At 37.5% G+C, this 26,188-nt stretch overlaps 1 protein-coding gene across 4 annotated transcripts in view; it reads right to left on the minus strand.

Annotated features, from left to right (window-relative positions):
• The window catches only part of lrp2.L (LDL receptor related protein 2 L homeolog), a 107,961-nt gene that overhangs the window by 21,767 nt on the left and 60,006 nt on the right, over positions 1-26,188 (minus strand). For 2 of the 4 annotated variants that reach the window (XM_041577166.1, XM_018235881.2), the window contains 22 exons: positions 25,988-26,154; positions 24,610-24,753; positions 23,550-23,659; positions 22,948-23,125; positions 22,370-22,583; positions 21,585-21,824; positions 20,602-20,790; positions 17,550-18,470; positions 16,932-17,097; positions 16,166-16,324; positions 15,612-15,901; positions 14,505-14,708; positions 11,102-11,131; positions 10,769-11,011; positions 9,360-9,485; positions 7,629-7,748; positions 6,079-6,210; positions 4,566-4,767; positions 3,692-3,987; positions 2,297-2,813; positions 1,770-1,922; positions 1,308-1,478 (listed from right to left, as the gene is read on the minus strand). In XM_041577166.1, the coding sequence (XP_041433100.1) occupies positions 1,308-1,478; positions 1,770-1,922; positions 2,297-2,813; positions 3,692-3,987; positions 4,566-4,767; positions 6,079-6,210; positions 7,629-7,748; positions 9,360-9,485; positions 10,769-11,011; positions 11,102-11,131; positions 14,505-14,708; positions 15,612-15,901; positions 16,166-16,324; positions 16,932-17,097; positions 17,550-18,470; positions 20,602-20,790; positions 21,585-21,824; positions 22,370-22,583; positions 22,948-23,125; positions 23,550-23,659; positions 24,610-24,753; positions 25,988-26,154 (4,972 nt within the window). The remainder of the gene's footprint in view (positions 1-1,307; positions 1,479-1,769; positions 1,923-2,296; positions 2,814-3,691; positions 3,988-4,565; positions 4,768-6,078; positions 6,211-7,628; positions 7,749-9,359; positions 9,486-10,768; positions 11,012-11,101; positions 11,132-14,504; positions 14,709-15,611; positions 15,902-16,165; positions 16,325-16,931; positions 17,098-17,549; positions 18,471-20,601; positions 20,791-21,584; positions 21,825-22,369; positions 22,584-22,947; positions 23,126-23,549; positions 23,660-24,609; positions 24,754-25,987; positions 26,155-26,188) is intronic. The other 2 variants (XM_041577167.1, XM_018235882.2) reach the window with 1 other exon arrangement.

A 26,188-nucleotide genomic window follows, 5' to 3' on the forward strand; every position in this document is an offset into this window, starting at 1 on the left:
TGTTACTTTAATCCTATGTTAACGAATGGTGGATGATGCACAGTAGATGAACAACATCTGGGTGAGCGTAGGGTTGAGCAAGCAATAGTACAGTGTTTTATAGTTATATGGTTCACATATACTGCATGTCTTATACATGTATAAGTTTTGTTATCTTGCCACCTAGTGGCCATATTTGCATAAAATATATCTGTAAACCCTTCCATTTCCAACCTTTATATGTGATTTAATTTCCTCTTATCCTCCTTCCTATTCCTAGGGTTACTAATTTAGTTGGGTTCCCACCAAATTGGGCTGGTTTTTAAAGAACCAGCCAGCTGATAAATTTGGGCTAGTTATTGATATTTTCTCTGCATGGGTTGGTACTTTGGTGGGGTTGGAATTTTATATTTCTTTTCTGTGTTTCTATGTGAGCTCCTCCTTAGGGCCAACAACAAAGGTTAAAATAAAACAATAATAACCAGTATGCACTAATTGACACACATCTCAATAGGCAATGGACATGCCCTCTATTTTTCTAAATTAGATGACCAAAATGTCATTAACTATGCAAGAATTCACCAAGAGAATGTTGATTACTTGCACTATTTCAGGCATTGTGTAGTTATCATTTTGTTTTCATGATATTGCACAGTAATCAGATATCAGAACGAAGGGTGTATTGCTGTTTAATTGTTCAGAGCTGGGAAATGTGGAGCCAGCGATCAATAAGCTTCTTACGAAACCCAAATCATACCAAAATCGAGATTAGAGAGTGGCAATATATGAAATATCACCAATGACTGTATAATGGGTGAGGTGTCCGGGCAGTTTATAACATGACCAGAGAAGATTATTGAGCCTTCCTGGAGAAGAATAATATCTATGAATGTATTAGTGATTCCATTGATAATAATTAGCACACAATAATAAATGATTATTAACTCGCCTTAATTCAAAATGATATTGATAAATGATTATTTACTTTACTTACACTATTTATTGCTAGTTCTTAGATGCTATCTGTTAATGTTGTCCTTTATCATGGTGCCAAAAAAAATGTGAAATAGCAGATTATGGCATTGACCTAAATGGACATCAAAAAACTCACACTTGCCTGAAGTATCACTAAAATAAGTTTGTGCAGATAACAGCTATCGCAAGACAAACTTGCTGAATTCATTTGGTGCAAAAAAATTTTCAGCATTGATGGGCGATAATTTATAGATAATTATTAGGAGCTTTTTAGTATGCTTGAGAGAGGAGATTGCCATGTAAATGTCATATGAGCAGTTACCGAGTTGCTTTATTCTTCTCTATGTACGTACTCAATGTAGTTTAGGTGGGCATCAGCCCAGTACAGCATGTCGTTGGTATAATCTATTGTGAGTCCATTCGGCCATTCTATCTTAGTGGAGATGATAACAGTTTTGTTCTTGCCGTCCAATCCAGCTCTGCCGATAAAGGGTTTGTCTGCCCAGTCTGTCCAATACACATATCTAGCAGAAAAAAACAGGGATTACATATTGTCAAACAGTTAACATAGCAAAATCAAGGGTAATATTAAATGCACATTGGCATTATCAGTATGTAAGGAGTCATGTAATCACAGGTGCAAGATTTGCTCTAGTTTTTATAACTCACAGCAACCAATTAGCAGGCAGCATTTACTAATCTGCTGGGCAGACATCTAATTGGTTGCTAATGGTTATTAGAACTGGAGCCAATTTTGATCTTTTTATCAAGGGATTTTCTGTGTTTTTTATTCTGGAAAATAAACTGAAACTCACCCTTTTCTTGGATGAACAACAATCGCTCTGGGATACTGAAAGCAAAAGGTGTTATTGGCGTCAATGCAGCGATCAATAAGCTTCTTACGAAACCTTCCATCTAGGTCAGCAACATAAAGGCAGTCTTTAGACGAGTCCAACCAGTATATTTTCCTAAATATCAGCAGAAATATTGGTTAGCAATCAGATAGCACCAAAATTTGATTCTCATTTATTCAGTTTGCAGGCATGTACACTACCCAATGTCAGACACCTGTCTGTCCATTCATGTTACTGCCCCTTATCCAGGTACCTCATACTTTACTGTGCTGACTTGCCATGTAATATATCTCTCTGCCCTCTCGCTGGGTTTCTCTCTCCTACTTTCTATGTATGTCTTACTGCTCTCTGTCTCTGCAGTCCTCTCTGTGTTTTTCAGGGTGTCAGTTCAAGTAGAGGACAAGGCTTTCACTACTGCACGTCTACATCTATTATTGGGCAGCAAGTGTATGGAAATCTATTCTTATCAAGTTATATTAGGAATTTACCTGCCAATCCAATCAACAGCCAAACCTTCCCCGGCAGGAACATCACTATTAATAATTGTCTCCTTATTTGTTCCATTTAGGAACATTCTCTCGATAACCCTTCTTCCAGCATCAATCCAATACAGTCTGCTCTCCACACGATCAAAGTCCAAAGCAGCAACAATGCTTAGACCTTGCAAGATAAGGGAGTAAGACTGGCCATCAAGGCTGAGGTTCCTCAGATAGTAACGGTTACTGAATATAAGATAAGGCTTGATATTGCTGTTCTGACGGCAGCTTCTCCCATTGGGCTCCCTTATGTAGCCAGGAGCACACTTGCAGATGTATGAACCAGCAGTGTTCTCACATATCTGACTACATACGGACGGTGTTTCACTGCACTCGTCAACGTCATCACAGGTCCGTTTATCTGACATAAGTCTGTATCCTGGTCTGCAAGAACAGAAGAAACTTGTCTGTGTGTCTGTACAGTTGTGATCACAGCCGCTGATTGAAGGGTCATTGCATTCATTTATACCTATCAAAGTGTAAAAAGAAAAAGTGTGGAAATCAATCAAATAATGTATGAAGCTCATTGACAAAGTGTATTACCTCAATCAAATATACACTATACTGTATACACAATTGTAGTAGCCTACCATTCAAAGAAGTACAGGATTATGCTTAAACCCAAGAAAGACTGGTTAGTTTATATGGATTAAGGTAGTGCTACGTGTTGGTCAGTTTGGTCATTGTAAGCCTTGAAGATCAGTGCATCCATGATCTTTGGGCCTCTTGGGTGGCAGTGTCGACAGTGCATCTTGCTATCCTTAGGTATCACAATCCCTCTGCCTGGATAGACAATCTCTTCTGCCAATAACTATTCTTAAGGGCAGATTTATCAAGGGTCGAATTTCGAAGTAATGGGAGTTTTTTTGAACTCCCATAACTTCAAAATTCAAAGAAAAAAAGACCAACTGAAATGTATTAAAAAAATTTACAGTTTTTTTAGTTCAAATCAAAGTAAGATCGTATTCAATTTACTACGTTTTGCAAAGTCCACCAAATGACTCCAAATAGGCTCTAGGAGGTCCCCCATAGGCTAAAACAGCAATTTGGCAGGTTTTCCATGGCAGATGGTCGAAGGCGAAGTTTTAAAGAGACAGTATATGATAAATTTTGATATTCGAATAGTCAAATTTTTTTCAAATTCAAATCAAATCAAGTAAAGATTCAAGCTTGAAATTCGATTTTTTTTACTTCAATCCTTGATAAATCTGACCCTTAATGAGTGTATTAGGTATCAATAGATCTAGGTGTTAATGGGGCCCATCCTAGAGCCATCCTATAAGATGTCAGACATTTTAGTGTTCGGTTAGTGCCATTACTGATATATAAATGAAAATCTCCACATACCACAGGCTTTCTCATCACTGTTATCCCCACAGTCATCATTTCTATTGCAGACAGTGCCTGCTTCAATACAGAACCCATTATCACACTTGAAGTAGTGTGGGGTACAGGTTGCCTCTGATGTAGTGCACATATGTTCGAGCTCATCGGACTCATCTCCACAGTCATTGTCGCCATCACAGACGAAGGCTTTGGAGATACAGCGGCCGTTCTGACAGGTGAACTGCTGCTGCTCACAGGGCTGGTAAATACAGCCTCTCTCATCACTGCCGTCTCCGCAATCATTGCGTCTATCACACCTGCAAGATAAGGCCATTCATTGAGGAAATTAAAAAATCAGTTGCTGTTTATGTACTGAATGGTATTGAGCTATAATTCTCATTCTTCTTAAAGGGGTGGCTCACCTTAAGGTTAACTTTTAGTATGTTATAGAATGGTTATTTCTAAGCAAATCGGCCTTCATTTTTTCTGTGTTTATAGTTTTTAAATCACTGACCCCCATCTAAAAAATAAATGCTCTGTAAGGCTACACAATTATTGTTATTGCTACTTTTTATTATTCCAACTTTCTATTCAGGGCCTCTCCTGTTCATAGTCCAGTCTTTGCTGAAATTGCAAACTGTAGAGCTTCTGAAAGAAAAAGCTAAATAACTCAAAACCTACAAATAATAAAAAATGGAAACACAATTACAAATAATCCCAGAATAACACGCTCTACATCATACTAAAAGTTAATATAAACAACCCCTTTACGTAAAACCCTGCATTGTTTCTGGTAACTGGAAATTAGCAGTAAGACCAGTGTGCCTTTAAATATTCCAAAAATTATTTGACCCAGTTATCTTCAATTCTTATTTAGTATCGTGATAAGTATTACCTGAAGTTGCTACGGATGCACAGTCCATTGGCACATGTGAATTCATTGCTTGAACAGGACCTTCTTGTGCAGTTTTGATGTTCATCGTATGCATCAGAGCAATCAGCATCTCCATCACACACCCAAGAACGAGGGATGCACCTTCTCTCTGGGGGCCTGTTGTTTATGCAGGTAAACTCTGTTGATGCACAACTACGGCTGGCTGAAAACCAAAAGAAAATATCAGTAGTTAAATAAACTATGAGGATTTTGCAGGGTTGCTTACAGGGTGAGAACAGAGTTCAGTATTACAGTTGGTATAGGGAATACCTTTTCTAGCACAGATTTAAGGTATATATCTCTGTATTATTATAAGAAAGTGCAGGGAATTGATTCTGGCATTAATAGTACCATGTATAGCTTCATTTAACTGGCTATACTCCCAGTGTCATCTAGCTTCTTGTTATAGGAATAAAAGCACAATAGGTTCCATAAGAGGTGATATGGAGATAGTGGGCATCCTGCAGGAAAATAATGATATAAAAAATAAAGTCTAGTGGCAGGTGAAATGTAGGTCTGCTGTCTGCTGCTCTGTATGCACTGACAGGCACAGGACTGGTCTGTCAGTGTACATAAATGGGTCAGATGTTGATGTGTGTGCATTATCACTCAAACTTCACCCTGCGTGTGCAATGACAGGCTTATTATGTGCCTGTCAGTGAATACAGAACAGAAAGTGAAAGTCAGCAGATCGGTCACATCTACCGAAAATGCCACATGCTTTAGGGAGGCTGAAACGACAGAATCAGCCTGTAATACCAAGATAGAGAGAATTTTTTTTATAAATAATAATGCAAATTACATTAAATATGTACACTTTGATATTACAATTAGGCAAATTAGTAAGTAATACTGTTTTCTTTTATTCTATGTGCTATTGATTGGCATAGGGCAGATTTCTGTTCAAATTCTATCCAGCCCACTATATAAATATAAATTTGCTATGGTGTTCTTTCCTCTGCACTGCTATACTTTCATATTTCAATAACTTTCCTAATTAATCTTGATATGTGCTCAGAATCCTCTAGCCTGAACTTTATATGGGATCTTTGGCCAGTGTGAATGAAAGATCTGTTAAAATATATAAATATATTGAATTTCAGGTATACATCTGCTGTGGTGTTATTTTTTTCTGCACTGCTATCGTTTCTTATTTCAATCTCTCTCTTAATTAATCTTTACATGGGCTCAAAATCCTATATGTGATGTAAGGCCTGGACTTCCTAAGACAGTACAGCAATGATCAAATATATATGCCCAACATTACCTTACTAGGAATACAAAATTTGAATTGAAGTGAAATAAAAGTGGAAACTTTAATTTGTTTACTGATAATTCTATATATATTTTACACATTTTTAATTGCTGTTGATTTAAAAAATAAAGACCTACTCCTATTTCAAACTAAAGAGCTTTTCTTATTTAAAAAAACACTGTGAGTACAAATCATTGGATCTCAAAGCTAAGCTGTTACCACAATTGTGCCTTTGATCTTCATCACTCATATCACCACAGTCATTATCTCCATCACAGATCCAAGATGATGGGATACAGCGGGCATCGTCACACCTGAACTGGTCACTTGAACAAGTCCGCGCATGGGCAACTACAGAGAGAAAAAGATATACAATGAGCATTTGTTAAGGCAAGAGACGAGGCAGAGATTTGCTGATAGTGCTGCACAAGGAATCCATTCTTTACTCTCCTGCATGTTAAATTACAGGGCTAATATCTCAGAGACTTCAACCCGGTCCCCGTTGATAAGATGCTACTCCACTCGTCTTACCCACGTTCTCCTCAAATCTGAATCGCTTTTAAATCTTTTACAAATGTATGACTGTCTAGTTCAGTGTTCCTACATACCACAGGTCATCTGGCTAATGTGAAGCAGATAAGTGAAGTCAATTAAATCAGACTTCAATGCCATGGCACATTTTTGGGGAAAGAAAGATTTCTTTATGTAGTCAGCGTGCCAGTATAATAAACATTATGGCAGCCATGTAGCTTCCTCCACACAAGTTGAAAAAATGTTTTAAGAAACTATTAAAAGGACATACACAATGTTCTTACATTATGGTGTAGTAATGTTGATGGTTATATATTATTGTATGCACAAAACATTTTTCTTTTTGTCTTGATAGATACAAGTATGCAGTTACAGCATTTTTTTCTTAAGTTTGCTAAAAAATGTTTTTAAAGTGAAATAAACCTAAATGGGTTATTTTGCCACCAATATGGATTCATGCATCTAAAGGTGGCAATACATGATAAGATCCGCTCGTTTGGCCAGGTCAAAAAATGAGTTGATCTGATTCTGATATACCCACCAAAGGTAGGGCAGTATCGGGTTAATATGATTGTTTCGCCCTAGGGCCAAATGATTGGATACAATGAAGGAAATGGGCACAGACGGGACCAGGACTGCATCAACTAGCAGATGTGGTCCTCGATCGCCAAAAACATCAAACCTGCCTGAACAATATCTGGCCAATTTTTGGCTTGATATCGATCAGGGAGACCCGTCAGAATGCCCCCTACATGGACAGATACTGTAAGCTGCCAAATTGGTCAAAAGGACCACTATCAGCAGCTTTAATCTGTCCATGTATGGCCACCCTTAGTTAGTATCAAGTACAAGGTACTGTTTTATTATTACAGAGAAAAAAATAGAAAAAAGAAATTCGGGTTTTGGCTCGATTTTATTGAGTTTTTCCGCTATATGATTAATTCTGGTTATTTTATTAATAAATAAGGTCAAACCAAGCATGGGAGTTTGGATTTTTAGCAGCTTTGAGGTATAATTAATCTCTAAAAATTCAAGATTTTTTTCCTCTAAAAATTTTTTTGAGTCTTCTCCATTAAAAACTCAAGAAAAAATTGAGGTTTAATCAATAGGCCCCTAAATATCCTTAGTGTGCACAGAAGGGCATACAGTACATTATCCCCAAAATTATTTATAGTGAGGGTCACAATCCTAGTGGTGATATAGTCAAATGACACTATTGTAGTAAAGGTACAACTTACCACATGTAGGTGGTTCATCTGAGCCATCGGAACAGTCTACACCCTGATCACAATACCAGTGCCCTGGAATGCAGCGCCCGGAGGAGCAACGGAATTCACTTTCAGTGCAAGTCAATGTAACTGAAAAAGCCCAGAAAGAACATAATGCAAATGGTCCTCATTATAGAAGACAAAATGAAAAACATTACTTTGAATCATACAACAAATAGAGCTTCATTATCAGAGTGGGAACTGTCATTATTGGTAATATCATTTACCCCAGAACCTTTGGGGAAATGTTATCAATTTTTACATACATATGAATTAAAATAGACACAGAACAAGGAAAGCATGTATATGTAAACAGGGAAATTATGACTCCTCATGCATAGGTTTACATTTACAGGTAGTTTGACCAATATCAAACTTACTGTGTAACCCTCAGTGAATCAATGGACTCTGGGTTAGTGTGGCCAGACGTCCAATGGTGACAGTCAGTATAAAACAATATCTAGGCATCTAAACTGGGCTTATTCTCATTGGCATATAGGGCAACAGCAAACAGAGATGAAAGAAGCATTGGTCAAATTAGACAATTTTCAAATGTCTACATATTGACTGGATAATCCCAAAGTTGGCTTATGTATGGCAACTTTGTGTTTAGAGTCACATGTCAGTTTTCTGATGTGATTAAATCAGCTCCAACTGTCACTCACCTTGTAACACTTGTCCCTATTTCCCTATGCTACATGGGTAGGTAGGTGCTATATAGGGAAGTTGATGGTGAACACAATACTCTAATGTCACATATGAGTATGGATTCAATAGGAAGTTAACTGCATATTTAAAAATGTTGGAAATGGCAGTAACATTGTGCAAAACTTTGGGGTTGTTTTACACAATACTAGACAAAAGGACACCTATGCCCCTGAAGAAGCTGTTTTAGACAGCGAAATGCGTAGGGCAGCATAGGTGGACGGTGGGGGTCTAGCTCCCACCTGTTCCCCACGTAGACAGGTAGAACTATACACAGGGGAGTGGGGGCGGCATGAGGAATTGGGTACTTACCTGGCAACAGCACTAACACTTTATTCTAGTGATACTGCATAGATCACTAGACTTTTCAGTCTCATGATTTTTTGAGTCTGTTAACCCTCCACCTACCACCTATGACGTTTTCGTTTTTAATTGGTGTTTTTAAAGACCACAGTCCTGCACTGCATATACTCTTGAATTGCAGTGAGTTTGTCTATATACTTTTTTAATTGTGGTTTGCTGTGTGGGCATGGCCCAGTGGGTTTTCTTGTTTGCTGTTTTAACTTGAAGTATTAAAGGTTGAGTTTTATGTGTTACTTCCTTAGTCTAACCGCGTTGGGCCAAGAGGGGCTTGCCTGAACTGGTTGGCAAGAAGGTGGAAGGTAGGGGGGACCCACTGTCACGTCCCTATCTTTCCATACTTCATTTTGTTAGTATTTATAGTTTAATCTAACCTGAAGGCAACTGATTCTCTCTGTACACTTTGGCAGCTCCAATCTCTACATTTTTTTGTTTTACACAATATCACAAGTAGTGTGATATTTTGTTTTAACTTATCTGTATATAAGCAGAAACTCGACATCATGCTATTTTAGTGTATAGACTATATATAATTTAAAGCAATAGTGTGTTGCTCTTCCCTTTTATTTCTATATTTAACAGCAAAGATCTACATTCCCAGTGATTACCCATCCACTGAACCATTAGAGGACTCACCACAGTGAGTAGGGCTTTCATCACTCATATCTCCACAGTCATTATCTCCATCACAAAGATAGGTACGAGGAATGCAAATGTTAGTGCTGGTGCATTTCGTGTACCCCGGTTGACATGTGCGATCAGCTTTAAAAAGAAACAAAGGACAAGTGATGACAAATATATGAGTAACCTAAATTACCAAAATTCTGGGTGAACCCTTATCTGAAGGATTCCTTCTTGTCTTTATGAATATGTTCCATAGCATGCCCATTCTTTTCTGACTGGATGAGCAAAGAAACTGAATTTTTGTTGAAAATTTCACACCGCATTCAGTTTATTCTACTTCATTTCATGATCGAAGATTACTATTGTAATATATCTATATTGAATTTAAATTGAAATAGAAAATTTAAAAAGTGCATTTGAGGTGATTCATCAATTTGACATGTTTGGAAATGTAATGTACCAATGCACCATATTAGCAAGAGTAAGGTTCAGCAACATATTTCGAAGTAAAGATGAGCCACAGCTTCTCTTCGCTTCCTGCTGTTCAGATCATTGAATGGGACGATAGAAAGGTGGCCATATTGTTTATGACTATTTGCTGGTTCAATTGATCTCATACTGACAAGTATTCACCAGTGTGTGGCATTGGCCACCCTAAAAAGCACATATTCTTTTTATGTTTGAATGCATTCATTGGCACAGCATCACAACCCCTACTGGGACGAAGTATTTGTGTACATGGAGAAATCTTGAATAGCTACTTAAAGTAAGCAATCCCACCCTTTTATGATATTGTCTGTGTATGTATGTGTTTTGACAGATCAATAATGATTTTGTAGATGTTCTGTTCTCAAAAACAGACATGGTTGCACTTCATAATATTGGTGATAGATTGGGCAGTATTTAATATATGTGTTTATTCATTTGGTTTTGGCACAATGATGGGAGCCTGGGTTTCCTTGGGTTGCTATACTGAATACAAGCATAGCTAAATACATAGTTGATGGTTGTCATGTGGAACTGCATTGATCTCCTGTTTAACGTGTAAAAATATGTAATTATGTAGCTATCTCATTAGCAGGTACTTAACATTCTCTGTAAGGCAGATTGATTTAAAAAGCAAATCATACAATACAAATCCCAAAATATATAAATGGATCTTGCCATACTGAGAACAACCCATACCATAGATCATTGAGAAAGATACCACAAAAACAGCACAAAACTACATGGGTATATAACATTAGAGGGGTATGTAACATTACTCTTTCCAGTACTAATGTTTTCATATTTTTGCACGATCTACCTGTAAACAAAAGATCTGTCATTTATGGCTGTGCCCATTCACACATGGAAAATGTCTACACCCCCCTTACAGATATTTAAAATCACAAACTCAAACCACTTTTTTGCTAACTTACGGCAATTCCGCTCATCAGAGGTGCCATTGTCAAAGCAATTGTTTACTCCATTGCAGACATATTCGCGGGAGATACACCTGCCATTATTGCAGGTAAATTCTGTGTTTAGGTCGCAGGTGCGGAATAAACAGCCCAACTCATCACTGTTATCTCCGCAATCATTGTAATGGTCACATCGGTAATGGTATGGCACACATCTCCCGTTGCCACAAGTGAAGGAAGTAGATGGGCATGTGTGGAAAGCTGACAATTTAAAGTCATAGCATGAATTAGAAAATGGTTATTGTAATGGGAATAAATGCATGAAGATAGATCTCACTCTTTATACTATACCTTTAACTGCAAACACGGCTGCAAAACGGACTGCATGCAGAATAAAATCATTGTGACAATTAGAATGATAATGTTTATCTCCACATTTATATCATTATCATTATAACTAACCAGTTTACAATACAGCAATTTACTGACATTCGAAATATACTAAAAAAAACTATGTGCAAGCGCATGCATGCTAGGGGTGGCAATAAGTTGACACTTAGGGCAAGGTCACACAGGGCATTTTTACATTTTGAGCGTAACTACGCCAATGAAATCACATGTGCATCATAATATGCATTTTCAGCCGGTTTTCAGCCTCTTTTCCCAACATGCATTTCTGTTTTATTTTCGCTCCCCACAATTGCACTCAGAAGAATTTTAATAAACTTTTGTAACTGATCATCAATATGCAATGTACTTATGTCACCAGCATACAAGCGCCCTGTGGGAATTGTTATATTATGAATTCCATTAATTTTATTAGGGCTTTGTTTTGTGCATATTTACGCTTGAATAAGCATTTAAGAAACCAAACATAAAAATACCTGTGTGACCTCGCCCTTAGACCTAGCTCTTTAAGCATTGTTACTGTGTTTTGCACTTTAAGATGGAACATCTGGTGCTGAGAGCCCCCTATTTTCTGAGAGCCTGAGATGGATAAGGTGACATTCACTTTTAAATTAACTTTTTATTCTGATGTAGATAGTGGTTTTCTAAGACAGTTTGCTATTGGTGTTTTTTTATTATTTAGCTTTTTGTTCCCTGGTTGCCAGGGTCCAATTTACCCTAGCAACCAGGTAGTGACATGAATTGGAAGTAGGAAGATGAATAGCAGTGGGCCTGAATAGAAATATAAGTAATAACATGTAAAAATAAAATTGTAGGATGACAGAGCAATCATTTTTTTTTGGCTGCTGGGATCAGTGACCACCCTTTGAAATCTGGAAAGAGGCAAAATAAGCTAAATATACATTTAATATAAGACCAATTGAAAAGCTGCATTAAAAAGGACATTCTTTAAAATACTGGGTACAAGGTACCTTAAAGGTGAATTACCCTATTAAGAAGGAAACTACCATGATACATTTTTTGTAGAAACTGAGAGTCGAAAAGAACTACATATAATTCTAGAGAAATGGGTTTAAATACATTTGGTTGAAAAGGTACTTAAACATTCTATGGCAGTACTTATGAACCATGGGTATTCTTAAAGTACTATACCAAGCACTGCATTTAGACTGTAAGCTCTTTTCAACTTCAGTATCTCATAAATTATTTGAGTGACACTATGTATACTTAATAACTCTTATAAGAATAAAGATAATACAGTGCATGGATAAAAAAGGACCAACGTGTCTAAAATAGCTACTGGAATCCTCTTAACAAAATAGTAATATCTAATTAACCATAGTAATAAAACACCACCAGTTATTATATAAATATTTAAAAACCAAAAACACACAGAGTAAATGCATCTTTGACCCTTGTAAATTGAGCTAGGTAAGTTGATTAACAAGGATAAAAACTGGGAACACATTCTTTCTTTCTGTGAATGCCAACCAGTGACTGGCAAGAAAAATGTAACACAAGATTATCCCCAACACACGGCATTCTTGGCTTGGCATTTCCCAGTGGGGTTAGAAAGTTAAGACAAATAAAAAATATGACCCAGATGTCACACACCTGAGCATATTTAGGGTGGGTGAGTTCAGTAATATCCAGGCTAATATAATTAATCTCTGGCACTATGTAATTGCTTGGCATAAACACTCATCGTGTACCATTGTTCAAAACGGGAATGGGATCCCTACCTGCTAAGAGAGAATTTAGTACTTGAGCTACATCAAGGGCTAATGATATACAGTCTTTAAAAATATGATTGTCAATGGGAGTCTGAATGTTTTCATAGTGGATTAAAAATGAAGAGGTGTAGTTACTTAGTAAATTATTTTGTCTTTTTTACCTGGCACCTTTATTTGTATCAAGTACTTTCTAATTGTTAAACATTAAGGGGCAGATTTACTAAGGGTCGAATATCGAGGGTTAATTAACCCTCGATATTCGACTAGGAACTAAAATCGTTCGACTTCGAATATCGAAGTCGAACGATTTAGCGCTAATCCTACGATCGAACGATCGAAGGATTATTCGTTCGATCGAACGATTAAATCATTCGAATCGAATGATTCGAAGGATTTTAATCCAACGATCGAAGGAATATCCTTCGATCAAAAAAACACAGGCAAGCCTATGGGGACCTTCCCCATAGGCTAACATTGAGTTCGGTAGCTTTTAGCTGCCGAACTAGGGGGTCGAAGTTTTTCTTAAAGAGACAGTACTTCGATTATCGAATGGTCGAATATTCGAACGATTTTTAGTTCGAATCGTTCGATTCGTAGTCGAAGTCGTAGTCGAAGGTCGAAGTAGCCCATTCGATGGTCGAAGTAGCCAAAAAAACACTTCGAAATTCGAAGTTTTTTTAATTCGAATCCTTCACTCGAGCTTTGTAAATGTGCCCCCAAAGCAAGTATAATTACTCTTTTTGGAAATATTTAGCAAATGTGGTGGTATCTTATTGGAAGATAAACAGTACAAACCATCGATTTGTGAATTCAGAATTGCAAACATGTTCTGTTTCATTCAGTCAATCTCTAGTTATATTCAGATGCTTTCTTAATGTAAATAGATCTTTTTATAGACTCCATAATGAATGAATGCTCAGAGTCAGTAAGCAGCTGTAAAGGCTACAGGTATACTGTATTACAATTTTAAAAACACAGCATATATAAATCAAAACTCTTTGAATAATGTTACATATATTCTAGCCCCTGTTCTATACATATGGAATAGATTGCAAATGATGTAGTCTTTGTGTCCTAAAATGAACAAACCATTAATGTGAAAAATTCTACAAAATCAGTGATGCACCAGATATACAGTAGGCGCTTTTGTTACAAAACACCACCTGCTTAAACACCATAAACTTATTATCTAATACAAAACCACTTGTTATTACTAACTATAACAATAGAATTTTAAGTGGCCAAACTCATCACAGACTGCTCCTGATTTATGTAAATGGATAGTGCAGTCATTTTAGTGTCAAGTGATCCATGGTGATTGTCAATGGCAAAGAAAACTTCCAGGGTGCAATCACCAGCGTAACAAGTGGTTGTGTATATATGTATATATCACATCTTTATTAGCTACAATAATGAATACACTAGGCATAGCGGCAGCTGGAGAAAGGAGCCCTACTACTCTGTGTAAATATAAAAAAACCTTCATAATGTCCACTATTTGCCTCTAATGTTTTGCAAGACAACAACACTGGAGAACTAACTAAACCCCAGTTTTATATCAAATATGGTTATTTTTAGTTAAAGCTTTTAAAAAAATAACCATCCTCACTTACCACATACACGTTCCAGTTCATCGCTACCATCTCTACAGTCATTGTCATTGTCACATTTAAAGCGTTCAGGAATACAGCGGCCATTGAGACACGTAAACTTGCCATTTTCACACCTTGTCCCATTGTCTACAATACAGTCCTTGTTATTATTTGCCAAGTACCAGCGACCAGTCGAAGGACACTGACACTCTGCCCCATTGGGACCTTGAAATTTAAGACAAGAAAGCATAACACCTTTATTATAAGGAAAGTGCATAGTTCAAAAGATGCATTTGGAAATGATAACCTGAGAACATTTTAGGTGGTTTAAGTGGAAGTGCATATGCTGCATAACGTTCTATACATCTGTACATGCCTTTAAAGGGGTAGTTCACCTTCAGGTTAACTTTTAGTATTTTATAGAATGGCCTATTCATAGCAACTTTTTAATTGGTGTTCATTTTTTAGTTTGTACAGTTTTTTTTAATGATTTGCCTTCCTCTTCTGACTCTTCCCAACTTTCAAATAGGGCTCACTGGACCCAGTAACCAAAAATGTATTGCTCTATGAAGTTACAGTGTGATTGTTACTTTGTATTACTTATCTTTCTATTTATATTCTAGTCTTTCATTCAAACCACTGCCTGATTGCTAAGTTAAATTGGACCCTAGCAACCAGATATCTGCCTAAGTTCTAAACTGGAGAGCTGCTGAACAAGTTCTGCTGCTAAACTCAGGATAGCACTCTCTACATCATACTGAAAGTTAATTTAAAGGTGAACAACCCATTTAAAAGAGTAGTATAACCCTTGTTCAACACGGGTTCAATGAATATGGCTTGTGCTGAACATACTTTTTGCAAATTATTATATCAAAATGTTTTTGTTATTTATTGGGCTAAAACAGGTAAACAGGAAAACTGAAGCTACTCCATGTTTGCAAGGTAGATGATTAGATAACCAGTACACATATAAACCCCCCTTCATAATGTATTACTTCTAACAAAACAGTCACAATAAGGGGTAAAGGGAGGAGCTATGTACTGGTAATATACTGTTACAGAATTACATTGTTACAAGACTTTACTTTAACTTTACCACTACAACATTTTGCAAAGTATTATCTTTACCTGGGGCACAGATGTGACTACAGCCACCATTGAACTGATCACAAGGGCTGCTGCACTGCTTCTGCTTAGTTTTGGACAAAACATGAATATCCATGGGGCGCTGAGGAAGGTTTTGAATCATAATTATCTGGTCAGAACCATCATGCTTGTTGGCTCTATAAATACTCCTGGTGTTCCAGTCAGTCCAATAAATGTGCTGATCATAGAGGGTCATCGCAAATGGATATACAGCTGTGCTAACAATCACTTCACGGTTCGTACCCGTTAAAGAGCAGCGTTCAATCTTCTGCCTATAAAGATATCACAAAAAACATATACTTGTGTATTTCCTCTGAAGCAGTTTTTGTCTGAAATAATTTTTTATCTTACACGATTGTCTCTTTTTAATCTGTAAATCAGCAGACATAAAGGAAACTATAAACCAAATATCTTACAAATTAAAATTAATATCTTTAAAAAAACACAATTACTACTTGTATTGTGTTAGAAAAACATTACAATCATATCATTAATTAGAATTCAGGATTGATCAAGACCAATTAAGGGATACGTACAAATTTGCATCAGCCCAATACAGCCGCTCTTCTTCATAGTCAAGGGTAAGTCCATTTGGCCAGACAAGGCTGGTGTTTACAATGGCTGTCCTGAAATTTCCTCCGAGTGTAGCTCGTTCTATTTTGGCATTTGTACCCCAATCAGTCCAATACATATATCTAACAATCAGAACAAACAAACAGAGTTTCATTATCTAAGAGAGGTGCATATATGCTTTCATTACAGGGTCTAAGCAGTACAGTGAAAATCCACATCACAACCCACAGATGCATATATACACCTTACCTCTGCCAATCCATATTACCTTCTGAATGAGTCACTAATGAAGCCTTGTGGCTGCCTACCACTTCACTGTATATACTGCTGTCCAAATTACCAAATCTAATGCTGTATATAACAAATATAGGTAAAAATGGGCCCCTACATAGACCAAGTGGGCTAATCATTTGACAATGAGTCACGGATGGATCCAATGAGGAGCTTGTGCAGACCTGCCAGGAGAGGGCTCAATCACTGGTTCTTTATAGTTCTCACCCAAAGGAATTTTTCACCTCCAAAGAGTCAGTCCCCTTCATAATAATAAGGTCTACATGGCCAACTAAAACTACTATGAAGATATTGGAAAATAGGTATTTACACATGGGATAAAACACTTAAGTTAGATCTTGAACTAAAAGTACTTAGAATGATTTTTATAATTTAAAAATAAACAGTCCAGAATAAAATATGCTAGCCCTACACAGTGATGATGAAAATGAAAGTTACCCTCTGCATGGGTCCAGCATGATAGCCCTAGGTCGCTGTACACGTGCAATTACAGTACGATCTGACCCATCCACTGCCATTGAGCTTATGGTTTGATTCAAGTAGTCGCTGTAATAAACTCTTTTGTGTATCCAGTCAAAGGCTATGCCATCCGGAGCTCCCAAATCTAATACAAAAAATACATTAAAAAAATGGGATGAAGGTACTGTATATACATATACATATTGAATGCAAATGTATAACATCAAGAGCTATGGCACATTACAGGGCACATTAATTACTCATACTTAAGCAACATAGGTGATATTTTGCATCTTCATTGCTTAATCACACTCAAGTTAATTAAGAGAGAATTTATTTTCTTCTAATCAGAATGGGTGTCCTTGTATCTGCTGGAAGGACCCACTGGTAAATAAAGCATTAAAATGTTTATTATATAATCCCCTTATATATTTATACATGGTCATCAGAACATAGTTCTGCTAGCAAGGTGAGTGTCACTGCAGCTAAGACACTGATTCACAATCGTAACCAACTTGGATTGGATCTCGAAAAAACACATAATAAATAACTAACAAGTATCTCACACTTGTTATATCATCAGTATGTTTACTGTACCTGATGCAACTGTTGTACGAGGACCATTTGGGGAAGAGAGGCTAAAATAACTGATTTGGCTACGTCCAGCTCCAGAACTCTGTGTAAAATATACTCTGTTATCCAAACTGTCATAATCCAGAGCCACTGCTGTTCTAAAAACATTGACTGGAGGAAAGGGAGGGCTGTGATCCTCAGGATCCAAAAGCAAGCTTCTAATGGAACTCTCAAGGGCAAAAATCAAGTAGTCATCTCTGGATATGACGCATTGGGTTCCATCACTTGCTAATGTACCATAAGCACACCCACATTTTCGTGTCTGCTGTCCAGGCAAGGCAAAGCAAAAATGTGAGCATCCTCCATTGCTCACCAAGCATGGGTTGTTGTTCATTTCTTGTGGGGAAGTTGGCTGATAGCGACTATCAAAAACTGTAACATCTCTCAGAAGGTTAATATTGTCTCTGATGACGCTAGGTGTTTCAGAATTGCCAGGCTCTTTACTGGCCTGGAAAATTTTCTTCAGATTCCTGTCCACCCAAATGATGGAATTTTCAAAGACTGTAATTCCATACGGTGTGGGATACCGGCTTCCATAGCGCACAATCTCTGTTTCACCCCCTTCTGATTTGACTCTGGCTATCATATCCAGTGAGTCATCAACCCAGTAAACATAACCATTGGTGCGGTCCACCGCCAATCCACGGGGCGTAACAATTCCTTCAGACACCAGCACTGTCCTGTTGGTGCAGTCAAGAAAAGCCCGTTCAATTTTAGGACTTTGACCATAATCTGCCCAGAAGATGTACCTGTTCTTGGGATCTACCACTATATGCCTTGGCATGTCTACTGTAGTCTTCATTAGAACACGGCGGTATGATGTGTTCAGACGCAGCACCTCTATGAATGTCTCAGTCAAGAAAGCATTTGTGAAATATAGATTTCCTATGAAAAAAAAAAGCTTTTACCCCATGAAGAATAAACAAAATTCACATACAAGAATGGGGTTCTTTGGGGTAAACACACAGACAAATGATATTGTGTAACACACTGAGGCCCACCTAGTTTCAAAAAGACAATAGGATGCTATAGAGTTGTAATTTAACAATGTATTCTTCTCTGCCTCAGATAAGGGTCACTCAGCCTGCCAGGGGCCCGCTGTTTTTTAACTGTGATCATACATAAAATTTGTTACTTATGATAATTAGCTTATGACAACAATAAATTTGTCAATTTGTTTTGCTAAGCTAGTAGAGAAATTAAATGCTGCAGAATAACATTAATCTTATACCATATATTACTTTGGTTATTTACAGTATTTATTATAAAGTATTTTTACAGTATTTATTAGTTTCCTAACTGTAATTGTACATTCTACTGTGACCTGATTATTACTTTTTCTTTTTGATTTCTTTACTTATTTATTTCAACATTAGCTGAAAAGGATATATGAAGCGTGGTTGTTTTAAAGGAGAAAGAATGTGTAAATAACTGGGGGGTGCCAAATGTTAGGCACCTCCAGAGATTGTAAAGACCCCAGCCTGTTAGGAGAAAACTGCCCCGACCTGGGATTCTACTCTTGATCCTCTTCTTCATACTTTAATTTCCCAGGCCTACAAATGTGCAGTAGAGAGAAAAGGCCATCTTTTTGTTAAAGTTCAGCTTTTTACTCTACTGCTCATGCATGTCCTGCAAAGAGGAACAAGCAAGAAGAGGATCGCTCAGTGGTACTGCTAACAGGAGCACTAGCCTGGGTTATCAGTGTGACAACTTGCCTCCCTGGTGATCCAGCAGTGCGGCGGGGATATGCGCCGATCCTCTGCGCCGGTTAGCTAGGGCGTATGGCGCGTGTCTTCTGTATTTGTAGGCGTGCTGACGTGTTGACGCCAGCGCGCAATGGTGCGAATTTCAAAAATATTTAAAGCCACAGTATGCAATTTCACACTGCCCGTTATAGGATTTGTTCCTTGTGAATTTCCTGGTGCCTCTATGCTTTATAGCTTCTGTGATCTGATTCTTGTTGTGACCCCTGCCTGTTTTTGGACGATTCTGACTTCTGTATCCTGACCCTTGCCTGGTAACTGACTCCGCTTATTCCGCATCCCTTCTGATTGATCTCCTGGTTTGACCCTTGCCTGCCTGACTCCGTTTGTACTCTGCCTGCCCCGACCCGGTCTGATCTGACTACGCGTTCTGTCTAAGCCTTGTACCGCAACCTTCTGCCCAAAAGACTTTGCATTACCGTCGTGCCCCATTACTCGTTCAGAACCCTTCGCTTGGCACCTCTCTTAATAAGACCTGGAGGCATCCGATTAGTCGAGGGCTCCTCCTGATGTGAAAGGCGGCTGTTAAAGGCGGAAGCAAGAGCCGAGAACAGGGTGCTTAGCATTGGTTCTAAATTTAGGGTGCCGACTGTGACAGGGGCCCGCTGTTTTTTAACTGTGATCATACATAAAATTTGTTACTTATGATAATTAGCTTATGACAACAATAAATTTGTCAATTTGTATGACCCTTGCCTGCCTGACTCCGTTTGTACTCTGCCTGCCCCGACCCGGTCTGATCTGATTACGCTTTCTGTCTACGCCTTGTACCGCGACCTTCTGCCCAAAAGACTTTGCATTACCGTCGTGCCCCTTTACTCGTTCAGAACCCTTCGCTTGGCACCTCTCTTAATAAGACCTGGAGACATCCGATTAGCCGAGGGCTCCTCCTGAGGTGAAAGGTGGCTGTTAAAGGCGGAAGCAAGAGCCAAGAACAGGGTGTTTAGCATTGGTTCTGAATTTAGAGTGCCGACTGTGACAATCAGGCAATTCATTACAATCTCTGGGGGGGGCTGACATTTGGGACCACCCAGTGTTTAATTCTATTCTTCTCCTTAAAAATATGTTAAAAATATATTTTAATATAAAGAGTTTATGATATATATATATATATATATATATATATATATATATATATATATATATATATATATATATATATATATATATATATATATATATATATACACACACACACATTTTACTGACTGAATGGGAATTACGGAAAATAGTCACTAACTGCTTTCACTTACCTGCTACCCAATCAACAGCAATTCCACGAATTCCATTTCTTCCTATTCCACCTGTCACAATGTTTCTAAAAGAAGAGCCATTTGGTTTAACTCGGCGGATCCCATTGTATGCTCCTACCGTGCTGCTGAAGTCACACCAATAAATATATCCAGAAGGCATGTGAACATCAACATGAAGGGCATTGCGACCTAATAGAATTGAATGGGTAGAAACAATTTTCATTTTGAACATTGGATTTGAGGAAAATACATAAAACAAGACCATAACACGGTAATGGGAAATCATTACTGGGTCTTACTGTAACTTGTATATTAAACAGCTCTGTGACCAAGAATTTCACCAACATATAAAGGCGTTGCATTGTTCTTTTATACAGGCCTTCATAATTTAAACCACATTTTCCTAGGAGTTGGTAGTAATGTCTAGCACTGGGGACTGTGGGCATGTATGTGTAATCCGTTTTTGGATCCATAGAAAGTAATCCATAGGATTTCCATACAATTTACTAAAATATCTCAGAGAGCAGGTTGGGATAGAGTGAACAGAAATAATGGGTACTAGAATTTGTGGCAAATCTTTAGTGTAGAAAGAAAATCTGTATAATCAAACACAAGCAATCATTACCTCAGTCTTACAGAATGGCATGCATCTGTGTGAGCACAACAAAACTCTTGAAGTTATTTAAATCTCATCAGTATTCCATACACTAAATATAAAGAACTCACTAGCTATGGATAGTGAAGTAGCTAATCCTTTGCTAAATAAATATTGGAAGCATAGTAGGATTTTAAAATGTTTTACATATTTTAAATAAAAATAAAGCTTTTCTAATTCACTTCAACATTATTTGCAGATAAGATGCTTAGCTTTTGGCAAACATAGGTATGTGCTGCACTGAAGACTGAATTTAGAAACAGTGCATTAGATCTTGTAAGAGAAACCAAAGTTCTTTCTACATGGCATATATTCAATAGTTACCTACCCCGACCTGCCATTGGCACCATTGCTTCTGAATGGTCGGCAGCCTCTAAGCTGAATCCCTTGATGGCTGTTAGCGTGGAAACCACAATAAAGGAACTATACGGCGAGCAAGTTCTGTTGTCAGAATTTATCTTGAAACCTGTAGCACAGGCACAAGAAAACTGTCCTCCGGGTCTTGGCAAGCAGAGCTGCTGACAGGCATCTGGATTATTACTGCAACCATTAGAAGAGCCAGCAGACTCTATTTTGGAATGAAAAAAGACATTATACACATTGCATACAAACCATTAGCAGTGAGAGCAAGCCTTGTCTGTTCTAAAACATAATTGAGTAACTTCTCAATCAACAAAGCACTGGCATTTCCTCCAATGCAATTTGTAAGCTGCTGCTATTCTTATGTACAAATACTTTTCTGGAGTGGAGAAAATTAGAAAATAAATATTTTGACAGACATTAGGTTAAAGCATACAGAGATATTGCATAACTGACGATTGGCCATAATGATAAATCAGGAAGTCTGTTATCTTGGGGATATCATTGTTGTGGGGAATGCTCATCAGCAGAAGCCGGTTGGAACATTATCCCTTGCCATTATCATTCTATTCTTATTGTCATTTTGACTATAAACAAACATTATTCAAACAAATAAAAATATTATGATTTATTTGAGCCAAACCAGGAGCATCAATGAATGATTGGTTCAGTTGTTCCTTGGACACACACACATCTGCAAGGTTGTCTGAAGCCTAACTACAATGTCTATTTATTTATGGACAGGATACTCACGGTCTCTGTGATGGATGCGGAGGCACTTCAATCCCTGAACGTTGTCTCTCATCACTACTTTGTTTGCTCCAGTGGACTTATCAACCCTCTCGATAACTTCATAATCACGGTCAGTATAGTAAAGGAAAGCCTCATGGACAGCTATTCCCCAAGGGTGGGAGAGATGGTTGACCACAGTGACTCTGTTTGTACCGTCCACATTTCCTCTTTCAATCTAAAAGATCAGATACATTTTAAATGCATGGTTAAATATCTTCTGAAAGGCTTAAAGAAAGCTGCCATATATGATTCCTATGCCGGTAGAAAATATAGTAATTTTTAATATAGCTGATTGTGCCACGAATTCTTGAACTTAAGTAGAAAACCTATGTGAAAATGAAAAATGTATGGTAATCTATATGTTAGATGACAATAGGAATTGTGACATAACCCTAGTAGCCTGGATTAGGCCATCCTTATCAATTTAATATTCTGAAATATTATCCTGAAATCCAGAAGGAATTTCAGTGGTGATACTCCAAAAGGCAGTAACACTTTCATAGAAGATAGGGAGAAATACATTTAAATGCCATACTTACAATGCCAGTGCCTGTAACGCTCCAGTAAAGTTTTTGCTCTGCAATGTCAATGGTAATAAATTCAATATGATCCAAGTTATTTGTAAACAGGACAGATGGATTTGAGCCATCCATTTCAGCGCTAGCAACTTTTGCTGGGGGCCCACCATCTATTCCTTGGTCTGTCCAGTACAGTTTTCTGAAGAAAAAAAGTTAATGTTTAATCCTAAGTGATGGAAGGAATTCGCTGTATAGACAATATGATGGACTGAAAAAGAAAGGAATGATGAAAATTAAAAAACAAGCAAGGGGAAGAATAAAGGGTGAAATGGAAGACAGAAAGGTAAAAAAAGAAAGAAAATGAAGAATGTAGGAAGCAAGGAAGAAGGTAGTAGAAAGAATGCATTCTCTTTTAGCACTGAAGTGGTTACATGTATTTAAATGGTCTCTATACCACATCCCTTTGGTTAGAAATAAGGATAGCAAAGGAAAGTGATAAGGACTCTGCTAGCATGAGAGACAATAGCATTTGAGGAGAGGATAAAACAGTAAGGTAACAAAAATATTTATTCTCTCCTATCCATTGGAAACATCCTAATAAAAAACAGAGTTAAAAACCTTACCCTCTGGATGGATCAACAGCAATGCCTATTGGTGCTCCTGCTCCGGTCTGTGTTCCATCATTTGTAATCAGAGTTTTTCTATACTTCACTTCTCCACGTAGCTTTATTACCTTCAGTGTTAAAAGTGAATACATTGCATTTACATGTTGGGAAATAGCCATCATGAAAAGTTGACTAGAGTCTAGTAGATGATCAACAATGCTGTTTCACGGTATTTATTATTATGATTCCTCGACCAAACATTGTAAAGTGGCTGCAAACAACATATCCATGTTGTGAGGCACTGACAGATTTTGCCATTCTCTAACTATCTGATTCCAGCATTATGTAATGCACTACAGCATGGTTAAGTTATTTGCAGCTGGTAAAAAGTACAATTATTTTTATCTCAAAATGTAGAAGAAGACAAAAAAAATTGTGAAAGAGAATTATATTAGCTACATTTTGGGAACCTGTCTATACCCAAAACAGTTCATCTTTATTAATTCCACATTCTCAGTGGTTTGTATGAGTTATCATTTATTTGTAAACTGAATTGTTGTTGAAAGCAGTAAAAGCTGTCCATTGATGTTGCCTGCACTGTTGGCTCTGGCTACATATACCATTGAAACAATATTGCAATAGTCAGTGATAGTTCAGATAAGATGCCAGTTCCTACAATGCTTTGTATGTTCTATGATTACCAGACCAGTAAAGAAGGATAATCACAGAAGTGTGCAAAGCATATCAAAACCACACTCAGGATAGGCATTCCTGAATTACTTAATCTTTCTCTCTTAATGATGGGAGTGCAGCCTTTCTACATTCTAGGAGCCCGATATTCACTGATGCCATTCCCAAATAAACATTTGTGTGCTTCACACCACAGTTATGGAAGGGCTAACATTGGCCAGTAGGGGTCCACCTCCAAACAAGATATTTCTCCAGAAAATAAATGAAATTCTTGCCATAACAATGACAGCAATATGAATGGTGACCCTGGTACCAAATACCCTTTTAATTAATGAATTGAAATATATAAATTGCTGGGCCCACATGGCTTGGGTTTATGTAACTGTACCTCGATGGATTGAGTTTGTGGGTTTGTGTAGTAAAGGTTTCCTGAAATCCAGTCCAAAGCTAAACCAACAGGTGTACCAATGATTGCTGCTGGAGCAAATACCGTTCTGTTCATTCCATCTGACTTTACTCTATGAATTTCACCCTAGGAGAAAAAAAAACAAGAGAATTCACTACATTTTGCAATAGGAAAATGTTATCTTAAGTGATCGTTTTTGCAAAAGAATCCAACAATTAAACAGATGGATTGGCAGTGCGATTAAACAAACATGCTGCATACAGTTGTTAACAGCTATTATTATGAAAAACTAACATATTCTCAGTTCAAAATCGGCAAAACGTTTTCTCAGCAAAATCTCATCCATATTTACAAATTAAGCATTCCAATATATACACTAGAATACTTTTTAAATCAAAGAAATGTGATATAATCCCACAGTCAAGATGGTACCACCAAACCACTAAAGCAAATTACAAGGACAAGCAATTATTTTGATCCAGACCTCCAGAAGACTTTGGAGGCAATCCACTTAGTATGATTTGAAGACAGTGAATAGAATACCAAGAGTGCTGGACGTGAAGAGTGAATGTAATTTGACATTTCTCTGTTGCTATTTCTCACTTTATGATGCACATTCTTTCAGAATGGAGAATATTCTGGCCTGTGGCCTTTTTCTTTATTTAGTCATGTAACACCAGTGGTTGTCTGACCAGTCTGCAATAGTTTCAGGAATATCTAGGACCACAAGTAAGTGGTCTTGCTTCAACCTAGCATCATAACAAGAGCCTTACAGGGCCTTGGTGCTAAATTGCACCATCCACCTTATCACCTGGCTCAGATTTTCAAAGCACTTCATCTGAACTAATGGTCTTGCTACAGTTTCCCCTGCCCATTTTACCTGGTAGTTTTCTATACTGGGCTTTCAAATGTATCTAGGGGAACAAACAGGCATTCTCAATCTTATAAACTTTCAGGCTAAATGCCACCCCTGCCACTATAGTTTTAAAAACCAGTAGGTTTTGGGTTTAGTTTAAATATGTAACTGAAGAACAGAAAATCTATAGTCAAAAGAAAAACAATTGATCAAAATAAACAATTTCCAGTTGGATCCAGTGAAGTCATGAAAACGGAGCTGTGACTCATAAGTCAGAATTTATTTAAATATTTATATTTACTATTTTCTGTTGTAGGAGGAATATTACTGCATAATAGGGGATCATGGGAACCCAACATGAACAAAACACAGACCCATTTTTGAACAGACTAGCAGGTAAGCAAACATATATTATACACTGGATACTAGTAGCACCAAGTATTTTATGTATACATCTTTCATCACAATAAGGATGTGAGTTATGGTGAGTGATTTGATACTCACAGGGTTCTCGATCCAATAGATCATTTGCTCTGAATCATCAAAGTCAACATCATACCCATTTCGGATTCCTGCCACTGGCACCATGGCATCATTCGTTTTATCGTCAGGGTTAAGGGACATCCCAAAAATAATACTGTCCCTTACTACAATGAGGAAAGGTTTTTCATCTAGAAGAAGAGTGGGATATAATGGTTCATGATT

This window comes from Xenopus laevis, chromosome 9_10L (genome assembly GCF_017654675.1).
Source record: "Xenopus laevis strain J_2021 chromosome 9_10L, Xenopus_laevis_v10.1, whole genome shotgun sequence".
NCBI lineage: Eukaryota > Metazoa > Chordata > Amphibia > Anura > Pipidae > Xenopus > Xenopus laevis.